General features: G+C 34.4%; 2 protein-coding genes across 15 annotated transcripts in view; both read right to left on the minus strand.

Annotated features, from left to right (window-relative positions):
• LOC128994344 (sex-determining transformer protein 1-like) overlaps positions 1-26,793 on the minus strand; it is a 76,337-nt gene that overhangs the window by 10,462 nt on the left and 39,082 nt on the right. For 11 of the 14 annotated variants that reach the window (XM_054418843.1, XM_054418845.1, XM_054418846.1 and 8 more), the window contains one exon: positions 20,570-20,684. In XM_054418843.1, coding sequence (XP_054274818.1) covers positions 20,570-20,590 — 21 coding nt within the window. In that variant the 5' untranslated portion in view covers positions 20,591-20,684. Of the gene's footprint in view, positions 1-3,770; positions 4,316-7,084; positions 7,200-8,922; positions 9,038-20,569; positions 20,685-26,793 lie in introns of those variants that run through there. The other 3 variants (XM_054418847.1, XM_054418848.1, XM_054418850.1) reach the window with 3 other exon arrangements.
• On the minus strand, positions 18,818-20,559 carry LOC128994354 (zinc finger protein 99-like). The gene has a single exon (XM_054418874.1). It carries the CDS (start codon positions 20,186-20,188, stop codon positions 18,824-18,826), a length of 1,365 nt encoding a protein of 454 aa, XP_054274849.1. The 5' UTR covers positions 20,189-20,559; the 3' UTR covers positions 18,818-18,823.

The following is a 26,793-nucleotide window of genomic DNA, read 5'->3' on the forward strand; positions in this document are numbered from 1 at the left end:
GAGAACTGTCAAAGTAGGATAGTTTATGTTTTTAATTTAATAAATAATTCGTGATATTTTGAGCTGGCTATGGTAAATAAATAACCAAATCGTATCAAAACCGTGTCCTCCCCCATTGCAAACGCAGTCCACATAAGCAATTTATACTTATACTGTACACTAACCTCGTACGAAGGACTATAAGTATTGTGTTCATTAACTGACAAAGCTATAATTTTAGCTGTTTCATGATTTTGTTGATAATTTGTAAAAATTCAAAAGACAATAAAGAATATTTCATTTGATTTCAACATGGTTATAACTAATGTATTACAACACAATACAGCATGGAAGAAACTACACACACCCTTTATGGTTTTACAGGGATGATAATAGGCCAAAATCTAACATCCAGCAACGACTCAATGATGAAGAGCACCACCTGAACCGGTAGTGCCCTGTCACCGGTCGTTGTTGAATGTTCTCTGCTGACCGCTGTTCAGTAATAAATCTAAACCTTATTTTCATTATTTTGTGTATGGTATTGTATCTCTGTGTGGGTTTTGTTTTGTGTGAGATGGATAGCATGACCTCTCTGACAAATGATTATGGGGGCTGAAACCCATGTCTTCCTATACAAACCAAGGTAGAGCTGACATAAAATTTTGTATAATATGTATTATATCAATCAACTTTGGTGGCAAACGGTAACTGAACTACTAATGAGCCAAGAAGCAATCCTTTCAGCATGAACCAGCAATCTTTCCCTTGTAAACAATATCCGCACTTTACCCTCCCTCATTGTATAAGGGCCATAACCATCAGTCGTCTGGCGATAAGCGTCGTCGGATATGTTTAATGTGATAAATGTCCTTATCTCGTACAATTCAATAATTCAAACATTTTTTAAAACACACAGCGAAGCATAAATGTCATCCATAGGGCTGCAAATGGTGTCATTTGCTAACTACGGAGCTATACACAAAAACGGCCTTTACTTAAAAAAACAACCCTTGTAAGTGGTCTCAACTCTGTCTTTGAATAACAGGTCCTTCTTTGTATTATTTCCTGACTTTGTTGATCTAAGCATACATTTTCTATGGAAGAAAATTAGGTGAATGGTGTGGGGTTGAGACAAAGAAATTATTACTTACAGTTTAGGTTTTATTTCTAGTACCTGAATTACATAAAACACAAAAGCAGTTAATTTTTCATTTTCACAAGACATATTTAACAAATAAAAAAAACTTAAACTAACATATCAGATTGTTTATATGACACACATAATCAACGTAGTGGGTTTAATAATTTTTAACACCCAAAAATAATGTATTTCTTAAAATTACATTGAAATGGAAAAATTTACAAAAACTTAACATAACTGGCTTTTTAGATCAATACACACTAAGATAAAATCTCTGGAAAGTTCTTTAACATTATATCAAAGTTGTCAGTTTTCATATATTAAAACATTAGGTTCAGAATAATTATCCTAACAAATAAACAGTTCTATATACAACTAACCGTTTTTATAAAAACATGGAATGAACAATGAAGATTTGTATCTTAGCAATGCATGACTTTAAATGATTATTGCTGCTACGCTTTTGTGCACCACCTCATTATTACATGAGGACAAGAGTGATGATGAAGGAAGTTTCCCTGGACATCAATATTCTTAAGAGCACTCTATCCTGTGTGAACCGATGTATATTTTTTCATTTTTAATATTGGTTGTAAGGGATTGATTCTGAATGGCAAGAGCAATGCGGAAATTCCTTTTGCACAGGACACAGGATGTATTCTTCCTTCATCGTGAGCATGTGGTACATGAGGACGAGAGTGATGATGATGGAATTTTCCCTAGACACCAATACTCTTAAGAGGTCTCTATCCTGTGTGAAGTATTGGTTGTGAAGTATTTTCCACAACCACAAGCAGAAGTACACATATGAGGTCCCTTCCCTGTTTGAACTAATGAATGTGTCTTCATATAGCTTTGGTATGCAAAAATAATTCCCGTATGTAATGCATTTACAGATGTTCTCTGTGGTATGAAGTAACGTATGTGTCTTCAAATAGGTTTTGGTTTTGAAGAATTTTTTACATATAGTGCACTTATGAGGTCGCTCTCTGCTGTGAACCAATGTATGTCTTTTCATATAGTTTTTGGTTGTAAAGGATTTACCACATATAGTGCACTTACAGATGTTCTCTGGTATGAACTAACATATGTGTCTTCAAATAGTATTTGGTTTTGAATGATTTTCCACATATAGTGCACTTATAAGGTCGCTCTTCCATGTGAACCAATGTGTGTACCTTCATTATAGTACTGGTTTTGAAGGATTTTCCACATATAGTGCACTTATGAGGTCGCTCTTCCGTGTGAACCAATGTATGTTGCCTCATACTGATTTTGGTTTTGAAGCATTTTCCACATATAGTGCATTTATAAGGTCGCTCTTCGGTATGAACCAACATGTGTTTCTTCATTACATCATTGGTTGTGAAGGATTTTCCACATATAGTGCACTTATGAGGTCGCTCTTCCATGTGAACCAATGTATGTTGCCTCATTGTGTTTTCGGTTTTGAAGGAATTTCCACATATAGTGCACTTGTGAGGTCTCTTTCCCGTGTGAATCAATGTATGAATTTTCATATAGTAATTGGTTGTGAAGGATTTTCCACATATAGTGCAGTTATAAGATCGTTCTGTGATGTGAGCCAATGTATGACCTTTCATTATATTTTTGGTTTTGAAGGATTTTCCACATAAATTGCAATAATAAGGTCGCTCTTTGATGTGCACCAACGTGTGTTTCTTCATAACATCAATGGTTTTGAAGGATTTTCCACATGTAGTACACTTATGAGGTCGCTCTTCCATGTGAATCAATGTATGTTTCCTCATACTGATTTTGGTTTTGAAGGATTTTCCACATATAGAGCACGTATGAGGTCTCTTTTCTGTGTGAATCAATGTATGAATTTTCATATTGTAATTGGTTGTGGAGAATTTTCCACATATAGTGCACTGATAAGATTGCTCTGTGGTGTGAGTCAATGTATGTTTCTTCAAATTGCTACTGGTTGTGAAGGATTTTTCACATATGGTGCACTTATGAGGTCCCTCTCCGGTGTGAGCCAATGTATGTTTCATCATATAGTGTTTGGTTGTGAAGGATTTGCTACATATGGTGCACTTATAAAGACACTTATTATGGGTCAACAAATGACACTTTACTTCATATCGGTTAATAAATGTTTCCTCACATGTCAAACATTTGAAGGGACGTTCACCTGTATGTACATATATATGATTTTTCAATGTAAATTTATTTGAAAACATTTTTTTACATATTAGACACTTAAAAGAATGATTTTCAATGACCTTTGACATTTTTTACTTTGCACTTTCTGACTCTGTGTAACTTATCAAACAAGCAACTAACTATAATCAAGATTGTAGCTAAATACTATGTAGGCCTAATGTATGATATTTCTTCTGTTACGTCAAGGTGTATATAACTAAACTTTGAATAGACTAGACTCTTCCTCGAAATTTGTTATTGATACGAGATATGACATAATTTAGAAATTTTTTTGCTTGTCTTAAATAAGATTTCTTATCCTATTAACTGTTCAGTAAAATAATCTGTCATTGTGTTGGTTTTAAATATTATTAGACTTAAAAGACATAAATGTTAATTATGATTTAATATATAATTTTACAGAGTGAATTGCTGACTTCCATTTGTTTTTAAGTGTAGTGTAATAGAAACTTACTAGCCTTTTTAGCTGTTTTTTAAGTAACCTATTATATTTGAGATGGTCTAAATTAGCTTCTCTGCGCCGAATTGAAGTTCCTTTTCAAACATCTGAGAAAGTTTATTGCCATTTCTGAAAACACCCATATTTTATTAGATATGTACATTTATTGTAAATATTTAGGTTAATTTTTGTGAGTTCAAAACATATCAAAAATGTATTCTGGATCGATAACATCATAATAATCCAAAATATGATTTATAAATTCAATTAAAATTTATGTAATCAAATCAGTAGCAGATGTAGAACAGTCACAAGGGGGAGGGGCAAACCAGGGGGTCTGAGGGTCAGGTGTATCCCCCTGAAAAATTTGTGTAAACTAAGTCTCCAAAATGGCAGTTTTATACCATTTCTTTTTCCAAAGTTAATGGGACAAATTATTTTACATAATGTGTATGCACTACTGTATTTCATGCGGTAAAATATATACACCGTTTTATTTCTAGTACCTGAATGACATCTAACACAAAAGCAGTTAATTTTCACAAGACATATTTAACTAACAAATAAAAAAAACTTAAACTAATATATCAGATTGTTTATCTGACACACATAATCAATGTAGTGGGTTTACATGTATGAATAATTTTTAATGCCCAAAAATAATGTATTTCTTAAACTTACATTGAAATGGAAAAATGTACAAAATCTTAAAATAACTGGATTTTTGGATCAACACACACTTAAGATAAAATCTCAGGAAAGTTCTTTAACATTATATTAAAGTTGTCAGTTTTCATATATTAAACCATTATAGAATAATTATCCTAAAATAATCAGTTTTATATACAACTAACCGTTTTATAAAAACATGAAATGAACAATGAAGATTTGTATCTTGGCAATGCATGCCTTTAACAATCAAGAATGTTGTATTTTGCCAATAAAAAATTCCTCTTTGTGGGATCTACAACATTAATATTCATGGCAATGTCATTTATAGACTCTTGTATGAACTAACGTGTGTGACTTCAAATAGTTATTTGTTTTGAAGGATTTTCCACATATATTGCATTTATGAGGTCGCTCTCCGCTGTGAACCAATGTATGAACCTTCATTATATTTTTGGTTTTGAATGATTTTCCACATATAGTGCATTTATAAGGTCGCTCTCCGCTGTGAACCACTGTATGAGCTATCATTATATTTTTAGTTTTGAAGGATTTTCCACATATATTGCACTTATGAGGCCGCTCTCCGCTGTGAACCAATGTATGAACCTTCATTATATTTTTAGTTTTGAATGATTTTCCACATATAGTACATTTATGAGGTCGCTCTCCGCTGTGAACCCCTGTATGAGCTATCATTATATTTTTAGTTTTGAAGGATTTTCCACATATATTGCACTTATGAGGTCGCTCTCTGCTGTGAACCAATGTATGAGCATTCATTATATTTTTGGTTTTGAAGGATTTTCCACATAAAGTGCACTTATGAGGTCGCTCTCCGCTGTGAACCAATGTGTGTTCTTTCATTTTATTTTTGGTTTTGAAGGATTTTTCACATATATTACACTTGTAAGGTCGCTCTTCGAAGTGAACCAATGTGTGTTCCTTCATTATAGTATTGGTTGTGAAGGATTTTCCACATATATTGCACTTATGAGGTCGCTCTCCGCTGTGAACCAATGTATGTTTTCGTATATATTTTTTGGTTGTGAAGGATTTTCCACATACAGTGCACTTATGAGGTCGCTCTCCGCTGTGAACCAATGTGTGTTCTTTCATTTTATTTTTGGTTTTGAAGGATTTTTCACATATATTACACTTGTAAGGTCGCTCTTCGAAGTGAACCAATGTGTGTTCCTTCATTATAGTATTGGTTGTGAAGGATTTTCCACATATATTGCACTTATGAGGTCGCTCTCCGCTGTGAACCAATGTGTGTTCTTTCATTTTATTTTTGGTTTTGAAGGATTTTTCACATATATTACACTTGTAAGGTCGCTCTTCGAAGTGAACCAATGTGTGTTCCTTCATTATAGTATTGGTTGTGAAGGATTTTCCACATATATTGCACTTATGAGGTCGCTCTCCGCTGTGAACCAATGTATGTTTTCGTATATATTTTTTGGTTGTGAAGGATTTTCCACATACAGTGCACTTATAAGGTCGCTCTCCAGTGTGAATAAATGTATGCTGCCTCATATAGTTTTCGTTTTTAAATGATTTTCCACATATAGTGCACTTATAAGGTCGCTCTTCCGTGTGAACCAATGTATGTCGCTTCATTATAGGATTGGTTGTGAAGGATTTTCCACAAGTAGTGCACTTATAAGGTCGCTCTTCTGTGTGAACCAATGTATGTTGCCTCATACAGATTTTGGTTTTGAAGGAGTTTCCACATACAGTGCACTTATAAGGTCGCTCTTCCGTGTGAACCGATATATGTTGTCTCATATAGTATTTGTTTGTAAATGATTTTCCACATATAGTGCACTTATAAGGTCGCTCTTCCGTGTGAACCAATGTATGTCGCTTCATTATAGTATTGGTTGTGAAGGATTTTCCACATATAGTGCACTTATGAGGTCTGTTTCCTGTGTGAATCAATGTATGCCTTTTCATATCGCAATTGGTTGTGAAGGATTTTCCACAAATAGTACACTTATGAGATCGTTCTCCAGTGTGAGCCAGTGTATGTGTCTTCATAATGCTACTGGTTAAGAAGGATTTTCCACATATTGTACACTTATAAGGACAATTTTTATGTGTCAATAAATGACACTTTACTTTATATAGGCTTATAAATGTTTCCTCACATGTTAAACATTTAAAGGGACGTTCACCTGTATGTACATATATATGATTTTTCATGTTCCATTGAGTTGAAAATATTTTTCTACATATTGGACACTTAAAAGAAATATTTTTAATGACCTGCGACATTTTTTACTTTGACCTTTCTGACTTTGTGAAACTTATCCAACAAGCACCTAACTAACTATAATCAGGATTATAACTCCTGTGTGGTGTTGTATGATACCGTATTTATTTTTATGTCAAGGTGTATATAATTAAACTTTGAATAGTCTCTTCCTCAAACTTTGTTAATTATATGAGATTTTATGACATAATTTAGACATTTTTTTTGCTTGTCTTAAATGAGATTTCTTATCTTATTAACTTTTACGTAAAATAATCTGTCATTGTGTTGGTTTTAAATATTATTACACTTAAAGACATAAATGTTAATTATGATCCAACAGGTAATTTTACACAGTGATATGCTGGCTTCCATTTGTTTTTTAAGTGTGGTAAAAACTTACTAGCCTTTTTAGCGGTTTCATAAGTAACCTATTATATTTGAGATGTTCTAAATTAGCTTCTCTGCGCCGAATTGAAGTTCCTTTACATCACGTCTGAGAAAGTGTATTGCCATTTCTGAAAACACCCATATTTTATTAGATATGTACATTTTTTATTGTAAATATTTAGGTTAAACAGTGAGTTCAAAACATTACAAAAATGTATACTGGTTTGAGAACATCATTATAATCCAAAATATGATTTATAAATGCAATTAAAATTTATGTAATCAAATCAGTGGCGGATCTAGAACAGTCATAAGGGGGGCAAACCGGGGGGGTCTTGAGGGTCGGGAGTATACCCCTGAAAAATTTGTGTAAACTAAATCTCCAAAATTGCAGTTTTATACCATTTCTTTTTTGAAAACATTTGTGTCTTGCTACTAAGCGTGACTCACTCACCCCTACCCGGATTATCCATTATCTTTTTTAAAAAACTACATACATAATCAGAAACAAGCAGTTTGTATAAAAGGAAGATGGTCAGATGAAGTTAAAGTTGAATGGGGAGTGCCACAAGGTACAGTCCTTGGCCTCCTTCTTGTCTTTATTTGTTATATCTAAATACTATAATCCCACATATGTAACTAAGGGATACAAATTCTAGACCACTTCTAGATGAGCTAGAGACTTGAAATTTTCGGTGGTCGTAGGTCTAGTGCCCAAACCCCCGGGAAAAATCCGAAAAGTCCCATTTTCAAATTTTAACCCCCCCGAAATTTCGAATTTCCCCCCCCCGTGTTATTCTTATGGGAAAAAACATTGAAAAATACCGAATTTGGTACTCTCATATGAACCGCTTAGAAACGTGCTAGAGACTTCAAATTTGCGTAGTATTGTAGTATGAGATCTTATATTACCAGTGGAATTTGCAAAAGTCCCATTTTCAAATTTTAACCCCCTCAAAAATCCAAAATGGCGGACCTCTGAAAACGAAAAAAAACACTTTGTTTCAACCGGATGTAGCTCGAAAACGGTAAGAGCTAGAAAAGATTTGAAAGTATATCCAGGAACAGGAATTAAATTTTCTACAAAACCCTCTTTGACGTTTTCCGAAAATCGCACTCCTTCAGTTTCAAAAAACGCCCTACTTTCAAAATTTTGTAAATTTCTTTCAAATTTTTACCGGTTTTCGCTATGTTTTCATACTTAAATAATTTCTTTTTTCAAAAATTGTTATTGCTTTGTATTCTCCTTACTTTACTTTAAATTTTACTCACTACATGTTTTTTCGTAACTTTACTCCTTGACCCCCAAAACTTAATTTTAATCTCAAAATTTGAAGGTTTTTTGCCACTTTTACGAGCCCCGTGTTATTCTTATGGAGAATAAGATTGAAATATAATGACTTTGGTATGGTCATATGAATCGTTTAGAAATGTGCTAGAGACTTGTAATTTGGTAGTATTGTAGTAAGGGATCATAAGCTAATGGTGAAATTTTCAAAAGTCCCATTTTCAAATTTTAACCCCCCCAAAAATCCAAAATGGCGGACCTCTGAAAACGATAAAACACGTTTTTTTCAAACGGATTTAGCTCGAAAACAGTAAGAGCTAGAAAAGATTTGAAAGTATATCCAGGAACAGGAATTAAATTTTCTACAAAACCCTCGCATCTGTTTTCCGAAAATCGCACTCTTTCGGGTTCAAAAAACTCCCTACTTTCAAAATTTGGTAAATTTCTTTCAACTTTTTACCGGTTTTCGCTATTTTTTCATACTTAAATCATTCCTTTTTGCAAATATTATTATTGCTTTGTATTCTCCTTACTTTTGTTTTTTAAGTGTGGTAAAAACTTACTAGCCTTTTTAGCGGTTTCTTAAGTAACCTATTATATTTGAGATGTTCTAAATTAGCTTCTCTGCGCCGAATTGAAGTTCCTTTACATCACGTCTGAGAAAGTGTATTGCCATTTCTGAAAACACCCATATTTTATTAGATATGTACATTTTTTATTGTAAATATTTAGGTTAAACAGTGAGTTCAAAACATTACAAAAATGTATACTGGTTTGAGAACATCATTATAATCCAAAATATGATTTATAAATGCAATTAAAATTTATGTAATCAAATCAGTGGCGGATCTAGAACAGTCACAAGGGGGGCAAACCGGGGGGTCTTGGGGGTCGGGAGTATACCCCTGAAAAATTTGTGTAAACTAAATCTCCAAAATTGCAGTTTTATACCATTTCTTTTTTGAAAACATTTGTGTCTTGCTACTAAGCGTGACTCACTCACCCCTACCCGGATTATCCATTATCTTTTTTAAAAAACTACATACATAATCAGAAACAAGCAGTTTGTATAAAAGGAAGATGGTCAGATGAAGTTAAAGTTGAATGGGGAGTGCCACAAGGTACAGTCCTTGGCCTCCTTCTTGTCTTTATTTGTTATATAAATAATCTACCCTCTGATGTTTATTGTAAAATCATTCTGTACACAAAGATTCTTCCTTTTTATCTACGAGTGAAAACTATAAAGAGCTTGTAAAATTGGCTGATGAAACATTAAATAATGCACAAAATTGGTTTCATAGTAATGAACGCTAAACTAAGATAAATCACAAAATTTAATATTTTCTTTAGATTAATATTCAAAACAATTGTTGGAGAGTAGTGATAAAGGATATTTAGGCCTAAAATAAGTATTTCTCATTTTGTTTAGTTAGCTAAGTATTGTTTCCATTAACCTATAATTTAACCTGTTAACCTAACGTAATCTATAATTTTAGCTATTTCATGACATTTTTGATAGATTGTAAAAATACAAAAGACATTGAGGAATATTTCATTTAATTTCAATGAGTTATTAACTAAGGTGTTATAGTACAATATAACATGGAAGGAACTATATGGTTTGCAGGGATTTTAATAGGCCAAAATCTTACATCCAGCAACGACAAAATGATGAAGAACATCACCTGTGTTCTCTTCTGACCAATGTTAGGTAATAAATCTAAACCTGGTTTTCATTATTTCATGTAATTTGTCTTTTTGTGGGTTTTGTTTTGTGTGTGATGGATAGCATGACCCCCAGATTATGGGGCCGAAACCCATGTCTTCCTAAACAAAAACGAGTTACAGCTGGCATAACATTTGGTATAATATGTATATCAATCAACTTTGGTGGCAAACGGTAACTAAACTGACTAATGAGCCAAGAAGCAATCCTTTCAGCATGAACCAGCAATCTTTCCCTTGTAACCAATATCCGCACTTACCCTCCCCCATTGTATAAGGGCCATAACCATCAGTTGTCTGGCGATGAGCGTCGTCGGATATGTTTAATGTGATAAATGTCCTTATCTCGTACAATTCAATAATTTAAACATTTTTTAAACACACAGTGAAGCATAAACGTCAGCTATAGGGCTGCAAATGGTGTCATTTGCGAACTAAGGAGCTATAACACAAAACAAAATCAGCGTTTACTTAAAAAAAAAAAACGAGCCTTGTATGTAATCTTGTTAACTCTGTCTTTTAAATAACAGGTCCTTCTTTGTATTATTTTCTGCCTTTGTTGAGCTAAGCATACATTTTCTATGGAAAAAAATTAGGTAAATGGTCTGGGGTTGATACAAAGACATTATCACTTATAGTTTAGGTTTTATTTCTAGTACCTGAATGACATCAAACACAAAAGCAGTTAATTTTAAATTTTAACAAGACATATATTTAATTAACAAATAAAAAAAACTTAAACTAACATAATAATCAGATTGTTTATTTGACACACATAATCAACGTAGTGGGTTTACGCGTATGAATAGTTTTAACAAAAAAAAAACGTATTTCTTAAAATTTACATTGAAATGGAATAATTTACAAAAACTTAACATAACTGGCTTTTTAGATCAATACACACTTAAGTAAATCTCTGGAAAGTTCTCTAACATTATATTTAAGTTGTCAGTTGTCATATATTAAAACATTATAGAATAATTATCCTTAAAAAAAATCAGTCCTATATACAACTAAGCGTTTTATAAAAACATTGAATGAACAATGAAGATTTGTATCTGAGCAATGCATCACTTTAAATTATTATTGCTGCTAAGCTTTCGTGCACCACCTCATTGTAAAAATTGTAATCCCAATTTTAGTTACTTCACCAACTAAATAAATCCATGTAACTGTCATGCAATGCCATTTTTTACAATAATTCCTACAATACTCTTAGGAGACCAACTTGTTTTGGAAAGATACATTAAGAGTCCTTGGAGCCTATATGTTCTTACTCATAAAAGAACTACAAAGAAGATGTCTAATCTCATGTGAAAGTTTGTTTGTTTGTTTAAAGTTCAATCACGCATTAACTACTGGACGGATTGGGCTGAAATTTGGCATGATGATGAGCTCACATTCCCGATTAATATATAGACATATTCTTATCTCAAAAATCTTCAAGGGCTCCACCCCATCGGCTCTGTAGTTCCCCATGTTAACCTAATGGGTATTCATATTTAATGGGAATTAAAGAATTTAGACAGCTGTTTCAACTAAAAAAGTTGGTTCTATGATATGCAAAAGCATTAAAAAGTTATAAGATTTACCAACAGGGTGTAGCACTATTATTTTTGTAGCATTTATGAAAACAGCTAATTTGAACTAAGCAGCAACAAAAAACTGGGATACGCTATGAGAACTATCAAAGTAGGATTGTTAACAGTTATGTTTATGTTTTTAATTTCATGAATGGTTTGTGATATTTTAAGAATTTTAAATAATTTATTTTTGCTCTATAGTTTAGGAGAATTGGTAGAACATTATGGCTATGGTCATTGACTATTGGATACAGAAGAAGACGTCCCATCTAGCCTATATGGATCAGCTGTCGCCAGTTTTTTTTACTAAAAACGAATGTAGTTGTGTGAGCCAGTCACAGATTGCTCTAGTGTCTAAAACTCTATTTTGTACCTTATTTTTTGTTACTGACATAGTTGCTAGGTCTTAACAGTTGCTATAGCTCATAATAAGTCATTCGATTCGTTTGACTTGGTAAAAATCATCGTGTAATCTGCAGAAATAAGTAATTTATATCAGCGCAATCTGTAGGTGGCTCACACACATCAACTAAGACAAATTTGATTAAAAAGCTGGCGACAACTTTAACGGATGGAATGTCTAGTTGTATTAAATAGTCAAAGCTATTGTAGATGTGTAATAATCTAGTATACCGTAAATTTAAAGAAGCAAATTTTATCAAACTGCGTCCTCCTCCATTGCAAACGCAAAGCTTGAGTATAACTGCAATAAGCATTTAATACTTGATGCCAACCCCATACGAAGGACGGGTACTCTGCTAGTATACTATTAAATTACAATCATTCTGGTGTTTAAAAAAATATTTTTTGGATGGTAAATAACTCTTCAGCGGCTGTTAGAAATTAACTAAATTAACATTGCTCTTATGGTGGGCAAATCCGAGATGGCCGTTAGCTTCCATGGACTCCCTTGGAGAAAATTTTAAAACTACAAAGAATATTTCTAATCTTATAGTAAACTAGATATTTAAATTGTAATCACTTTGGTGTCTGAACAAATATCTTTGGATGATAAATAACTCTTCAGCATCTGTTTGAAATTATCCAAGATGCAGTAGCGTACCAACGGGGGGGCGGTCCGCCCCAGGCCCCACACCAACATAGGCCCCCAAATCAGGGCCGTATTCCCCCAACGGCGGACACGGTGCGGCGATTGCCGAAGGCCTCTCATTGGCCTAGGAAGGGGCCTCACTTGGGTCTCAAAAAACGTATTTTGTCTTGGAAAATAAATTTTGCTGTTAGAATATAATAATCTGTTCTCCCAATTATAATAATCTGCCGCAAGCGTCTTCAAAAATGGCGCGATCGAAAATCACGCCACCCAGCGATCGCGATCCGCGGATGACGATAATAACGTCTCGCAACCGCAAAAGATGTTCCGTGTTCACGATTTTGCCGTGATCGCGGGGTACGATAATGTTGTCCGCACGTTAGCGGGAGATGTTAACAACTTTGGCATGTAGAAATACTCCTTTTATCTATGGTATAATATATCCCTACGTCTGCGAAAGATGTTCACTATTCCATCGTAAACATAAGAACGATTTCTCCTCGGTCTCGGAGATAACCCACGCGACCGCGGGAGACGGAGATTACGACCCCGCAAACACGATTTCGTCTTCACCGAGGACAATATCGTTCATTTTTGTCCCGATCGCAGAAGTAGTTTGGACCAATTATAGTACAAAATATAATGTATAATAGAAAGATAATAAAATTATATATTTTATACAAAAATAGTAGGCCTATCTCCTAAATAAAAAAATTAAAATAAGTGACAGCAAAAAACCCGATTTGTGTTACTTCTTGTTGTGCTCATTTCATTTCTTATAACTTTATTTATTTAAGTACAATACATAAATACAGGAATATGCTCGTGCTCATTACATATCTCCAACTCATAAAAACAAAAAAATGTTAAAAGCTTAAAGGAAAATTTCATTTAGCATTAAATGTTTCTCAAATAAAAAAATAGGTTAGGCCTACAAACACATACTATACTTTTAAAATAGTTGAAGTAAGCTAATTTAATGGGTGATACAAAATACATTAAAAGCATATATATTTCTTTTTAGTTCTAATCACTGTTTAGGGTTACTTTTCAATTAACACCATGGTACCTACATTGTTAAAAATTATTTTAAACAGGGTACTATGGTATTTATTTTTTTACTTATATATATATATGTATATATGTATGTAAAAAAGGCCCTCTCATCCAAGCCGCCCCAGGCCCCAACTATGACAATACGCCACTGCCAAGATGGCCACTAGCCTCCAAGGACTCTTAAGTATATTGCATCAATGGTTTTAAAATATAGATTATTCTAATATCGTACTCGGTCATAAACCAATGTAGGCCAAGAAATTTCACACATATTCAACTTCATATTGCTGTTGCTTTTTAGGAGATAGCTCTCGCATGTGAACACATGAATACTTCTTCTTCATTTTTAATATTGGTTGTAAAGGATTGATTCTGAACGGCAAAAGCTATGTGGAAATTCCTATTGCACAGGACACAGGATGCATTCTTCCTTCATCGTCAGCATTGTGGTACATGAAGAAGAGAGTGATGGTGATGGAATTTTTCCTAGAAACCAATACTCTTCAGAGCACTCTATCCTGTGTGAACCGATGAATATTTCTTCATTTTTAATATTGGTTGTAAAGGGTTGATTCTGAACGGCAAGAGGTATGCGGAAATTCCTATTACACAGGACACAGGGTGCATTCTTCCTTCATTGTGAGCATTGTGGTACGAGGACGAGAGTGATGATGATGGAATTTTCCCTTGACACCAATACTCTTAAGAGGTCACTATTCTGTGTGAACCGATGAATATTTCTTTAAATATTTTAGTATTTATTAAATTGTCAATTATCAAAGTCAAATAAAAGAATAGTCAATTTCAGTACAACATTTCAATAACTATTTATTTACTTATCATTTAACATTATTAAAAACATGTGACATTTAATCTTCACAAATATGTTATAGCATAAATATAAAGATTAATCAATGGTCATAAATATATATGAAATTAGTCATTAACATCTTTCCCCTCCTCAGTTAGAATGGCAATTTTTGTCATCGGACGCCGAAAAGTGCCTTTTGGTGTTGTGATGTCAACAACTCTTACTTGTCCATCTCGACTGGGGTATAGGGCAGATATTCTTCCAAGGGGCCAGGTGTTACGTGCATTGTCTTCGTCTACGATTATTGCCAAGTCGTTAATTTCAGGTGGAATAGTTCGTTTGTCTTCGTCCATCCAGGCTTTCCACTTCAGACTAAGTTCAGGTGTCACAACATTATCCCAACCTAGTTTTGTTCTCCATATATCCTGAACCAGTAGTCTCCCTTTTACTGTGGTAGGGGCAATCAGACCTAGAGGATCGAAGATTGACATAGCTGCTTTAAGAATCTCTCGTTTTGTCGGATACTCAGATTCAAGAAATTCAAGTTTTTCGACATTGCGATGGAACACAAAGCAGTCGGATTCAGCGTCCCACCATAATCCAAGTACTCGTTCTGTAGGAAGTCGAGTATCGGGCATCAAATGTTTGGCTTGGCTGGCTTTCAGGTTTTCAGGAATTTTCGAAAGTACTTGTTTTGAATTAGACATCCAGTTACAAATTTGGAATCCTCCAGCTCTATGTATCTCAATTATTTCTTGAACACGTCGTTTAGCTTCCTCTTCTGTGTCAGTCGAATTCAGCAGGTCGTCCATTATTCTTTAGTCAGTATGGAATTACTAGCTTCAGGATACAAAGATTGAAACTATCTTGCATTGTGGTTTACAACAAACAGTGCAGAGCTTGGTGAACATGTTGCTCCGAAGGTCATCGCTTTCATTATGTAGGTATCTGGGGGTTTGGTCATCGCTTTCATTATGTAGGTATCTGGGGGTTTGGTTTTGTCTTTTCGCCACAGAAATCTTTGTGAGTCAACATCCTCATCTCTCATATTTACTTGGTGAAACATCTCCTTTATATCTCCCACGATAGCAAATTTTCCTAACCGGAATTTCAACAGCACAGACGGCAATGGATTCAAATAGTCAGGGCCGCTGAGTAGTGCATCATTGAACGAAACTCCGTGAGATTTAGCAGCAGCATCGAAAACCAATCTTATTTTGTTAGGTTTGTTCGGGTTCGATACTCCAAAGTGGGGTAGATAGAATGTTCGACCTATTATGATAGCAGCTTTTTCAGGGCTGAGTTTTGTAATATATTCTTTTTCGATATATTCGCCAATCTTGGTGGTGTAAGCTTCTTTAAATTCCAGATCTCTTTCCATTTTCTTTTCAAGATTATTTAATCTTCTCAGAGCATTGTCATAACTTGGAGGAAAATTAAATTCGTCATCTTTCCATAAAAGACCAACTTCGTAATGATCTCCTGTTTTCTTTATGGAATCCTCAAGAATTGATACTCCACGTTCTTCTTCTATGGACAATTTCAGGTTGTTTGATCTAGTTTCTCCATATTTCTCTAATTCAAAGGATTTCTTTACCATGTCATGAAGTGAAGATTCTTCATATGAGAGTAGGGTAAAATTCTCATCCACACGATTTCTGAATTGTGCACACTTCCCATGTAGAGTCCAACCAAGAAGGCACCATGACAGTACTGGGGCGTTAGTAGGACCTTCAATAATCTTACGGATTAGAATAAGATTACAGTTGTCTTGGCCTATCAAGAGAGTGGGCCTGACACCCGCTAATGGAAGAGGTTGGTTGATCGAGTCTAGGTGTGGCCAGTTCTTCCTCATTTTGACTCTGTCTGTTTGTTGGTGTGGTAACTATAAAGTGGACTGAGTTCTAACCCCTTTCAATGTAAATATTTCATCCTCGTAAAATCCTTTTATTTTTAAATCTATTCTCTTTGATTGAGATTCAACGTGTCTTGTGTTGTTAGATCAACATGTTGTCGAAGGAACAATCTCACCCTTGATACCAAGTTCATCGGCAATTGATGAATCCAGAAGTGATACAGTCGAGCCGTCGTCTAAAAGGGCATAAGTATCTACCTGGGACTTGGGACCGTACAATGTGACAGGATAAACACGAAGCAAAACTCAGTTTGATATGTTATCTTCAAAACGATTACCGATTACTTCATCTCTAGTTTTTAACTCTCCCTCATTTCTTTTCATTGGAGGTCTTTCAAGATTGGAGTTTTGTAAGAGACGGTGATGGTACAGCTTACAACCGTTTATACTACAAGCTCTTTTAGATTTACAAAATTTAAGTTGATGTCGTTTGAAACATGAAAAGCATAGCTTTTTCTCACCTACCATTTTCCACCTTTCGGAAATATCAGCTTTCCGAAGTATAGAGCATTTGTCATTTTCGTGCTTACCACCACAGAACTCGCAGGTAAGTGGGCCAACAGCGGAAACTGCTGCTTTTGAAGAGTTGGTCAACACAGGTTTGAAGTCATTTTTCTTTCTAGTCGGGACGTCCTTGTTTGGATGAAAATAGATACTCATGATAGAACATTGTCTCTCTAACCAATCTGAAAAATCACTTAGGCTAGGTCTAGTTAAACACATAGGTACTGCTCACATGCTGAGCCCAATGGTACTTCATTTGATAAGGCAATTTTCCTAACAGTTCACTGAGTAGTTGAGGGTTTGTCATGTAGTACTCCATATGAAGGGACTCAGCTGTAGAGGTAAAGTTAAGAATGGTTGTAGAAAACTCGATGAGGCCAACAATATCGTCTTCAGTTACAGGGGCTAGCATTCTAGTTTGGTTCATCATAGACTCAATGATAAACTCGGGCTTACCGAAACGCATCTGTAACGTTTTAATTATGGCATGCAAGTTTTTACTGGAAACATAAAGAGGTTTCACCATTTTAAAGGCTTCGCCTTCAAGACAGTTTCTAAGTCTAGCTAGATTGTCATCATCAGAATACAATTTTACGGTATTTTCAAATGCAGAAAAGAACATAGGCCACTCATCTGGTCTACCACTAAAGTTTGGTAGTTGTTGGCGGCAAAAAGAGGTTGGTTGAATAGCTTTTTTGACTGAATCTGCTAGTAATTGTGCAGCCGTGGTCATAGCGGTTGATGAACACTGATGAACTGTCGGTTCATTATCATTCAGCCACTTTACGACTTTACTCTCAGATTCTCTCTCCTCTCTCTGAGATATTAAGCTTTGACTTATGCTTACCTCAGATCCGCAGACTTGACTACCATTTGCCGATAGTGATTTCATAGAAGCCCTTATTTCCAGCATTTGTTTACGTCGCTCTAGCTCCCTCTTGTCTCTCAGCCGTTGTCGCTCCATTTCCTTCTCCAGCCTTTGTCGCTCCATTTCCTTCTCCAGACGTTGTCGCTCCATTTCCTTCTCCAGCCTTTGTCGCTCCATTTCCTTCTCCAACCGTTGTCGCTCCATATCCTTCTCCTCCATCAGTTTTTGTCTTTCCAGCTCCTTTTCTTCAATTTCTCATTCCAGTTTTTGTATTTCTTCCAACTTTTCAAGATCTATTTCCATTTGTCTCCTGTTGCTTGATGTTGTAGACTTACTTTTTGTCTTCCTTGAACTAATAGAAGTGATGCTGGTTTGTCTCAATGCTATTCCTTGAGTGTCATTGTTTCCATTCTCAGAAACATTCTTTGATAATTTGTCAGTATCATGATTTTCATTCTGATCAGGGGTAAGGGGTATACCTTTTTGGAGGTTTAACTTCTCTATTAAATTTTCTGTAAGACATGGTTCTTTTTTTTTAGTTTCGGCACCAATATTAAATTGTCAATTATCAAAGTCAAAGTCAATTTCAGCAACATTTTCAATTTCAACATTTCAATAACTATTTATTTACTCATCATTAAAAACATGTGACATTTAATCTTCACAAATAAGTTATAGCACAAATATAAAGATTAATCAATGGTCATACACATATATGAAATTAGTCATATATGAAATTAGTATTGGTTGTGAAGCCACAACTACAATCAGAAGTACACATGAGGTCCCTCTACTGTGTGAACTAAAGAATGTGTCTTCATATAGCTTTAATAGTCAAAAATAATTTCCGTACGTAGTGCATTTATAGACGTTCTCTTGTGTGAACTAACGTATGTACTTCAAATAGTTATTGGTTTTGAAGGATTTTCCACATATATTGCACTTATGAGGTCACTCTCCGCTGTGAACCAATGTATGTTTGATCATATAGTATTTGGTTGTGAAGGATTTTCCACATATATTGCACTTACAAGGCCGCTCTTCAGTGTGAACCAATGTATGTGCCTTCATACTGCCTCTAGTTGTGAAGGATTTACCACATATAGTGCACTTATGAGGTCGCTCTTCCGTGTGAACCAATGTATGTTTGATCATATAGTATTTGGTTGTGAAGGATTTTCCACATATAGTGCACTTATGAGGTCGCTCTCCGCTGTGAACCAATGTATGAGCCTTCATTATATTTTTAGTTGTGAAGGATTTTCCACATATATTGCACTTATAAGGTCGCTCTTCAGTGTGTAACAATGTGTGTTCCTTCATTATAGTATTGGTTGTGAAGGATTTTCCACATGTTGTGCACTTATAAGGTCCCTCTTCCATGTGAACCAATGCATGTTTTCTCATAATTTTTTCAGTTTTTAAGGATTTTCCACATATAGTGCACTTATAAGGTCGCTCTCCGGTGTGAATCAATGTATGAATTTTCATATTGTAGTTAGTTGTGAAGGATTTTCCACATATAGTGCACTTATGAGGTCTCTTTCCCGTGTGAATCAATGTATGTATTTTCATACTGTTGTTAGTTGTGAACGATTTTCCACATATAGTGCACTTATAAGGTCGCTCTTCCATGTGAACCAATGTATGTATGTTCATATAGTGTTTGGTTTTGAAGGATTTGCCACATATAGTGCACTTATAAGGTCGCTCTTCCGTGTGAACCAATGTATGTTGCCTCATACCGTGTTTCGTTTTGAAGGATTTTCCACATATAGTGCACGTATAAGGTTGCTCTTCCGTGTGAAACAATGTATGTTGCCTCATACAGATTTTGGTTTTGAAGGATTTTCCACATATAGTGCACTTATAAGGTCGCTCTTCCGTGTGAATCAATGTATGTATTTTCATACTGTTGTTAGTTGTGAAGGATTTTCCACATATAGTGCACTTATAAGGTCGCTCTTCCATGTGAACCAATGTATGTATGTTCATATAGTGTTTGGTTTTGAAGGATTTGCCACATATAGTGCACTTATAAGGTCGCTCTTCCGTGTGAACAAATGTATGTTGCCTCATACAGTGTTTTGTTTTGAAGGATTTTCCGCATATAGTGCACTTATAAGGACACGTATTATGTGTCAACAAATGACACTTTGCTCTATATAGGTGAATAAATGTTTTCTCACATGTCAAACATTTAAAGGGACGCTCACCTGTATGTACATATATATGATTTTTCATGTTCCATTGAGTTGAAAATATTTTTCTACATATTGGACACTTAAAAGAAATATTTTTAATGACCTGCGACATTTTTTACTTTGACCTTTCTGACTTTGTGAAACTTGTCCAACAAGCACCTAACTAACTATAATCAGGATTATAACTCCTGTGTGGTGTTGTATGATACCGTATTTATTTTTATGTCAAGGTGTATATAATTAAACTTTGAATAGTCTCTTCCTCAAACTTTGTTAATTATATGAGATTTTATGACATAATTTAGACATTTTTTTGCTTGTCTTAAATGAGATTTCTTATCTTATTAAATTTTAAGTAAAATAATCTGTCATTGTGTTGGTTTTAAATATTATTACACTTAAAGACATAAATGTTAATTATGATCCAACATGTAATTTTACACAGTGAATTGCTGGCTTCCATTTGTTTTTTTTAAGTGTAGTAAAAACTTACTAGCCTTTTTAGCGGTTTCATAAGTAACCAATTATATTTGAGATGTTCTAAATTAGCTTCTCTGCGCCGAATTGAAGTTCCTTTACATCACGTCTGAGAAAGTGTATTGCCATTTCTGAAAACACCCATATTTTATTAGATATGTACATTTATTGTAAATATTTAGGTTAAACAGTGAGTTCAAAACATTACAAACATGTATACTGGTTTGAGAACATCATAATAATCCAAAATCTATGTATATATTAATTACGTAAGCCGATTCTTTACGTCAAAATTGTGGACGACTGGGAGTCGTAGAAGGACGGGAGAGGGCTCAAATTAAAGGTCTCGACCCCGTTACGGCGGGAAAAATAGTGAAATTCCCCAAATCTTGATACAAATCTAGATATAACGAAAAATGTTCTCCATAAGAATAGCATTAGAAGTCATTTACTGCTGATTTCTGTTTACTTCAATACAGATGATCGTGCTATATCTTGAAAACAGTGATCAATACACGCATTTGGTTTACTTTTAGCTTGTCAACTATGAAATGTATACTAAAATAAAACTGAAATCTTGAAGATTAACCGGAAAAACGTTTGCATTCTTTGTTTATATTTAAATCATATACTCAAGTTTCATTTTTTCATGCTTTTACATTATTGTCGTGTTAAAGGAATAAACGACATAGAATAAATATTCTGTATAAATAATCAAAGAGTCGAAATTAAATTTAACTTCCGTTTTGTTTTTATTTTTAAATCATATGTTCAAGTTTATTTTAAATGATGTTGTTTTCTTTATATTTCTACACATTTTAAGGATAAGGTTGTGTTAATATATACAACTAAAATAACCTATAAACCTATAAATGTTATTGGATCTAAAATGGTGTATTTGCATTCCTTCGTAAGTAAATATTTTTTTAGTGCAGTGAATATACAACGTAGAGTAATCATATTCGATCATACTCTTATAAAATCACCAGGGATTCAAGATGTTTTGGTATGTAGGCTGCTAGATATATATTCTTTTCATTATAAGTACTGTAATTAATATGAACGCCAGGGGTAGACCACAAAGGCGGGTAACTGTTCATAGGAATGACAGTGCGCGTAGAAGAGCAAGAGTAGATAATGACGAACTTAATCAAGATATGTTACAATACAACCCCTTTTAAGGAGACCCATGGTAGACGAGAGAAATAGAGCCCACAACTGTATAAATTCATTCGATAATACAACAGTGCGATGGCTTTTGCTTTTTCTTCAGCCAGTAAGAAAGATATTCCAGGAAAAGGACAATACTGTTTCAAAATTCAAGGACAGATTTATCGTTCAATTTCAGATTTGCTGCCTCAACATGATGAAGACCCCGTGTATGGCCAATTGTACATTATTGACACATCAACAGCAACAGAAATTCGTCAAAGGCGTCGAGAAAATAGTGACTTAAAACCTGAAATATTGTCAAAACTAGCTGAAATTCTATTAGAAAATCCATTTGCACAAATTTACAAAAGAGCTTCGGAAGAAATGGTTGTACAAGGTGACAGTGAATTAGAACTTAGGTTTGTAGACAGGATAAATATGGATCGTCGTTCTTTTAATAAGACTACTGCAGATGAAATTGCAGGCGTCTTCAATTGATCTGAAGGCGAACCTCCAATTAATTTTTAAAATTCCAAACAGGGAATCTTTTATTTATCCTCACCATCCACAAGACCAAAGCTACCTTAGTAAACCAGTATTTATTCACAAACAATGATATGTCTGCTGCCTTTTCATGTTAAACCACTGGAGTGATTCAAATTATTTATTGAAAATGACATCAACAAAAGCAAACAAAGAAGAGCAACAAAATGGTTTTTACACAAAAGATATGGTGTAGGGATGCCTATTCTGACACATAGATAATGTTATTCTGAGTTTGTTTAAATACCGGAATTGCAATATGTTGTTTTACATTTGAGTTTTTTAGGGACATGTCCCTACAAGCCACTAGTATGATTTATAAATGCAATTAAAATTTATGTAATCAAATCAGTGGCGGATCTAGAACAGTCACAAGGGGGGCAAACCGGGGGGTCTTGGGGGTCGGGAGTATACCCCTGAAAAATTTGTGTAAACTAAATCTCCAAAATTGTAGTTTTATACCATTTCTTTTTTGAAAACATTTGTGTCTTGCTACTAAGCGTGACTCACTCACCCCTACCCGGATTATCCATTATCTTTTTTAAAAAACTACATACATAATCAGAAACAAGCAGTTTGTATAAAAGGAAGATGGTCAGATGAAGTTAAAGTTGAATGGGGAGTGCCACAAGGTACAGTCCTTGGCCTCCTTCTTGTCTTCATTTGTTATATAAATAATCTACCCTCTGATGTTTATTGTAAAATCATTCCGTACACAAAGATTCTTCCTTTTTATCTACGAGTGAAAACTATAAAGAGCTTGTAAAATTGGCTGATGAAACATTAAATAATGCACAAAATTGGTTCCATAGTAATGAATGCTAAACTAAGATAAATCACAAAATTTAATATTTTCTTTAGATTAATATTCAAAACAATTGTTGGAGAGTAGTGATAAAGGATATTTAGGCCTAAAATAAGTATTTCTCATTTTGTTTAGTTAGCTTTAAGTATTGTTTCCAGTAACCTATAATTTAACCTGTTAACCTAACGTAATCTATAATTTTAGCTATTTCATGACATTTTTGATAGATTGTAAAAATACAAAAGACATTGAGGAATATTTCATTTAATTTCAATGAGTTAATAACTAAGGTGTTATAGTACAATATCACATGGAAGGAACCTTATGGTTTGCAGGGATTTTAATAGGCCAAAATCTTACATCCAGCAACGACAAAATGATGAAGAACATCACCTGTGTTCTCTTCTGACCACTGTTAGGTAATAAATCTAAACCTGGTTTTCATTATTTCATGTAATTTGTCTTTGAGTGGGTTTTGTTTTGTGTGTGATGGATAGCATGACCCCCAGATTATGGGGCCGAAACCCATGTCTTCCTAAACAAAAACGAGTTAGAGCTGGCATAAAATTTGGTATAATATGTATATCAATCAACTTTGGTGGCAAACGGTAACTGAACTGACTAATGAGCCAAGAAGCAATCCTTTCAGCATGAACCAGCAATCTTTCCCTTGTAAACAATATCCGCACTTTACCCTCCCTCATTGTATAAGGGCCATAACCATCACGTCTGGCGATGAGCGTTGCCGGATATGTTTCATGTGATAAATGTCCTTATCTCGTACAATTCAATAATTTAAACATTTTTTAAACACACAGTGAAGCATAAACGTCAGCTATAGGGCGGCAAATGGTGTCATTTTCAAACTAAGGAGCTATACACAAAACAAAAATGGCGTTTACTTAAAAAAAAAATGACCTTCGTAAGTAATCTTGTTAACTCTGTCTTTTAAATAACAGGTCCTTCTTTGTATTATTTTCTGCCTTTGTCTTTTATTGCCTTTATTGTATTTGTTTGCCTAAGCATACATTTTCTAGAAAGAAAATTAGGTAAATGGTCTGGGGTTGAGACAAAGACATCATCACTTATAGTTTGGGTTTTATTTCTAGTACCTGAATGACATCAAACACAGAAGCAGTTAATTTTTAATTTTAACAAGACATATATTTAATTAACAAATAAAAAAAAACTTAAACTAACATAATAATCAGATTGTTTATTTGACACACATAATCAGCGTAGTGGGTTTACGCGTATGAATAGTTTTAACACCAAAAATAATGTATTTCTTAAAATTTACATTGAAATGGAAAAATTTTCAAAAAAATTTACATAACTGGCTTTTTAGATCAATACACACTTAAGATAAAATCTCTGGAAAGTTCTCTAACATTATATTTAAGTTGTCAGTTGTCATATATTAAAACATTATAGAATAATTATCCCGAAAAATAATCAGTCCTATATACAACTAAGCATTTTATAAAAACATTGAATGAACAATGAAGATTTGTATCTGAGCAATGCATCACTTTAAATTATTATTGCTGCTATGCTTTCGTGCACCACCACCTCATTATTGTAAAAATTGTAATCCCAATTTTAGTTACTTCACCAACTAAATAAATCCATGAAAATGTCAAGCAATGCAATTTTTTACAATAATTCCTAGAATACTTTTAGAAGACCAACTTGTTAAATTTATAATCTCACAATCTTACTAATATTGTAAATGTTTTGGTGAAACCAATACTCTTAAGGGCTTTGCTCAGGGAGATGGGTCGGGTTCACTAACAAATATCTTCCTTTTAACCTTTTTACTTCTATAGCAACCGGGTCTGTTGGTACTAGCTCGGTTTAGGGGCGCCACTCTGTTCGGAGATCTCTCATAAGAGTTTACAACGGAGAGAAAAACTCTTCTCGTGGTTGCTATGGTAGTAAGGCAGAGAGTTAAACTTTACCTAACCCGATTTTCATGTCTGATGCCGTAACACCAATACCCTACTGTATTTAGTAAGTCTACCTGATCAATCTCAAACAAATATGCAAATATACAGTACCCAGGGCTTCTTTAAGATGTTCTATCTTCGATAATCAGAAATGGAAAGGACCTAATTCTAGCCGGGCGTTCACTGCGCCAGCCACTCACTCCATCCGAATCCAATTGGAACCTAGGCCGTCTGTTAGCCTCAAACATGATTTTTTTTCCATGACTTCTTGGCGTTGAATATTCTTACAATCGACCGAGGGTTATTATGGCCATTGTATGAGCGCTATTCTAAAATACAATGTTGAAAGTAATTGGTTGGGTGATCAGTCCAACCTCCAATGGTGGCCCACAATCGGATTGTTACAACTGATTCTGAATGGCAAGAGCAATGCGGGAATTCCTTTTGCACAGGACACAGGCTGCATTCTTCCTTCATCGTGAGCATGTGGTACATGAGGACGAGAGTGATGATGATGGAATTTTCCCTAGACACCAATACTCTCTATCCTGTGTGAAGTATTGGTTGTGAAGTATTTTCCACAACCACAAGCAGAAGTACACATATGAGGTCCCTTCCCTGTTTGAACTAATGAATGTGTCTTCATATAGCTTTGGTATCCTTATATATAATACGTGAAGGCGATTTCTACAAAACACTACTCCTCCGTTAATAATGGACGGATTTGTACAAACGACGAGTCAAAATAAAGTATTTTTTGTGTAGACGCCCCCTTTCACCAATTCCTGCAATTAAAATCCTCGGGCTTTGCCCCACAGGCCATCAAAGTTGGAGTTTCTCCCATAAGATTAGAAATCTAAATATTTAATTGGAAACTTTGTCCCCACTAATTTGAGAGAACGGCTGGGCGTATGGGATGGTAACATTATTGAAAATAACACTACATTTTGGCTGTAAAATATGGTACAAAGAGAAAATACAATTTAAGCAGCCACTGTCATGACAGAAAGGTCATATTCCTTTTAAACTAGATCACATAATCCTTTATAAGATACGTTGATTAACAATGCTTGTAAACGTCAATATTTACGTAACAGCCAATTTACAGTATTTTTGTTTTTTGGAAATGTCCCATTGCTATGTCATTTGGATTATTTGTTGCCAATGAAGCCGCAAGGCCGTATAAACTAGGAGGCCCCTAACAGTTCAAAAATAAAATCCAACTTCACTTCAAGTATTCCACTACACCTAACATTCCGTAGAGAGATTTTATTGACAACTTTATGTTATTGATAAGGCTGAGACAACTAACTGACATCCCCCATGTCAAGGAATTCCAGCCTTAACAGTAACCCCACAATCAATTTCTCAAAACTATGCTAGAGGGTTCATTCATTGGCACTGAAGTACGATATGAACTGACGCGACGTCACAAAGGAAAATCAAACTCACACTGTAACGGACATACCTCCCTTTGAAAATAGAATATGTCTTCCCAAAAAATATTTTCTTTTCAAATAAAATAATATTACACTGATGAAATCACAGAAGTGTTTAACTACAAAAGATCCACCAATACGATTTTAATACTATTTAAAGGTTCTTCCAAAGGAAGAGATACCAGATAACATACTAATAATAACTCCGATGACGTACGGTATGGGGAATATTTCATTCATTGAATGATCAACCAAATTTGGCAACTAACGCAATTAATATCATTATTTTTTTTACACTTATTACTCTTTAAACAATGTTAAATGCTCAAAATATGTATATTTCACCCAATTT

This window comes from Macrosteles quadrilineatus, unplaced genomic scaffold (assembly GCF_028750875.1).
Source record: "Macrosteles quadrilineatus isolate MER2022 unplaced genomic scaffold, UCM_ALF_1.0 Scaffold_5__1_contigs__length_97177068, whole genome shotgun sequence".
Lineage (NCBI taxonomy): Eukaryota > Metazoa > Arthropoda > Insecta > Hemiptera > Cicadellidae > Macrosteles > Macrosteles quadrilineatus.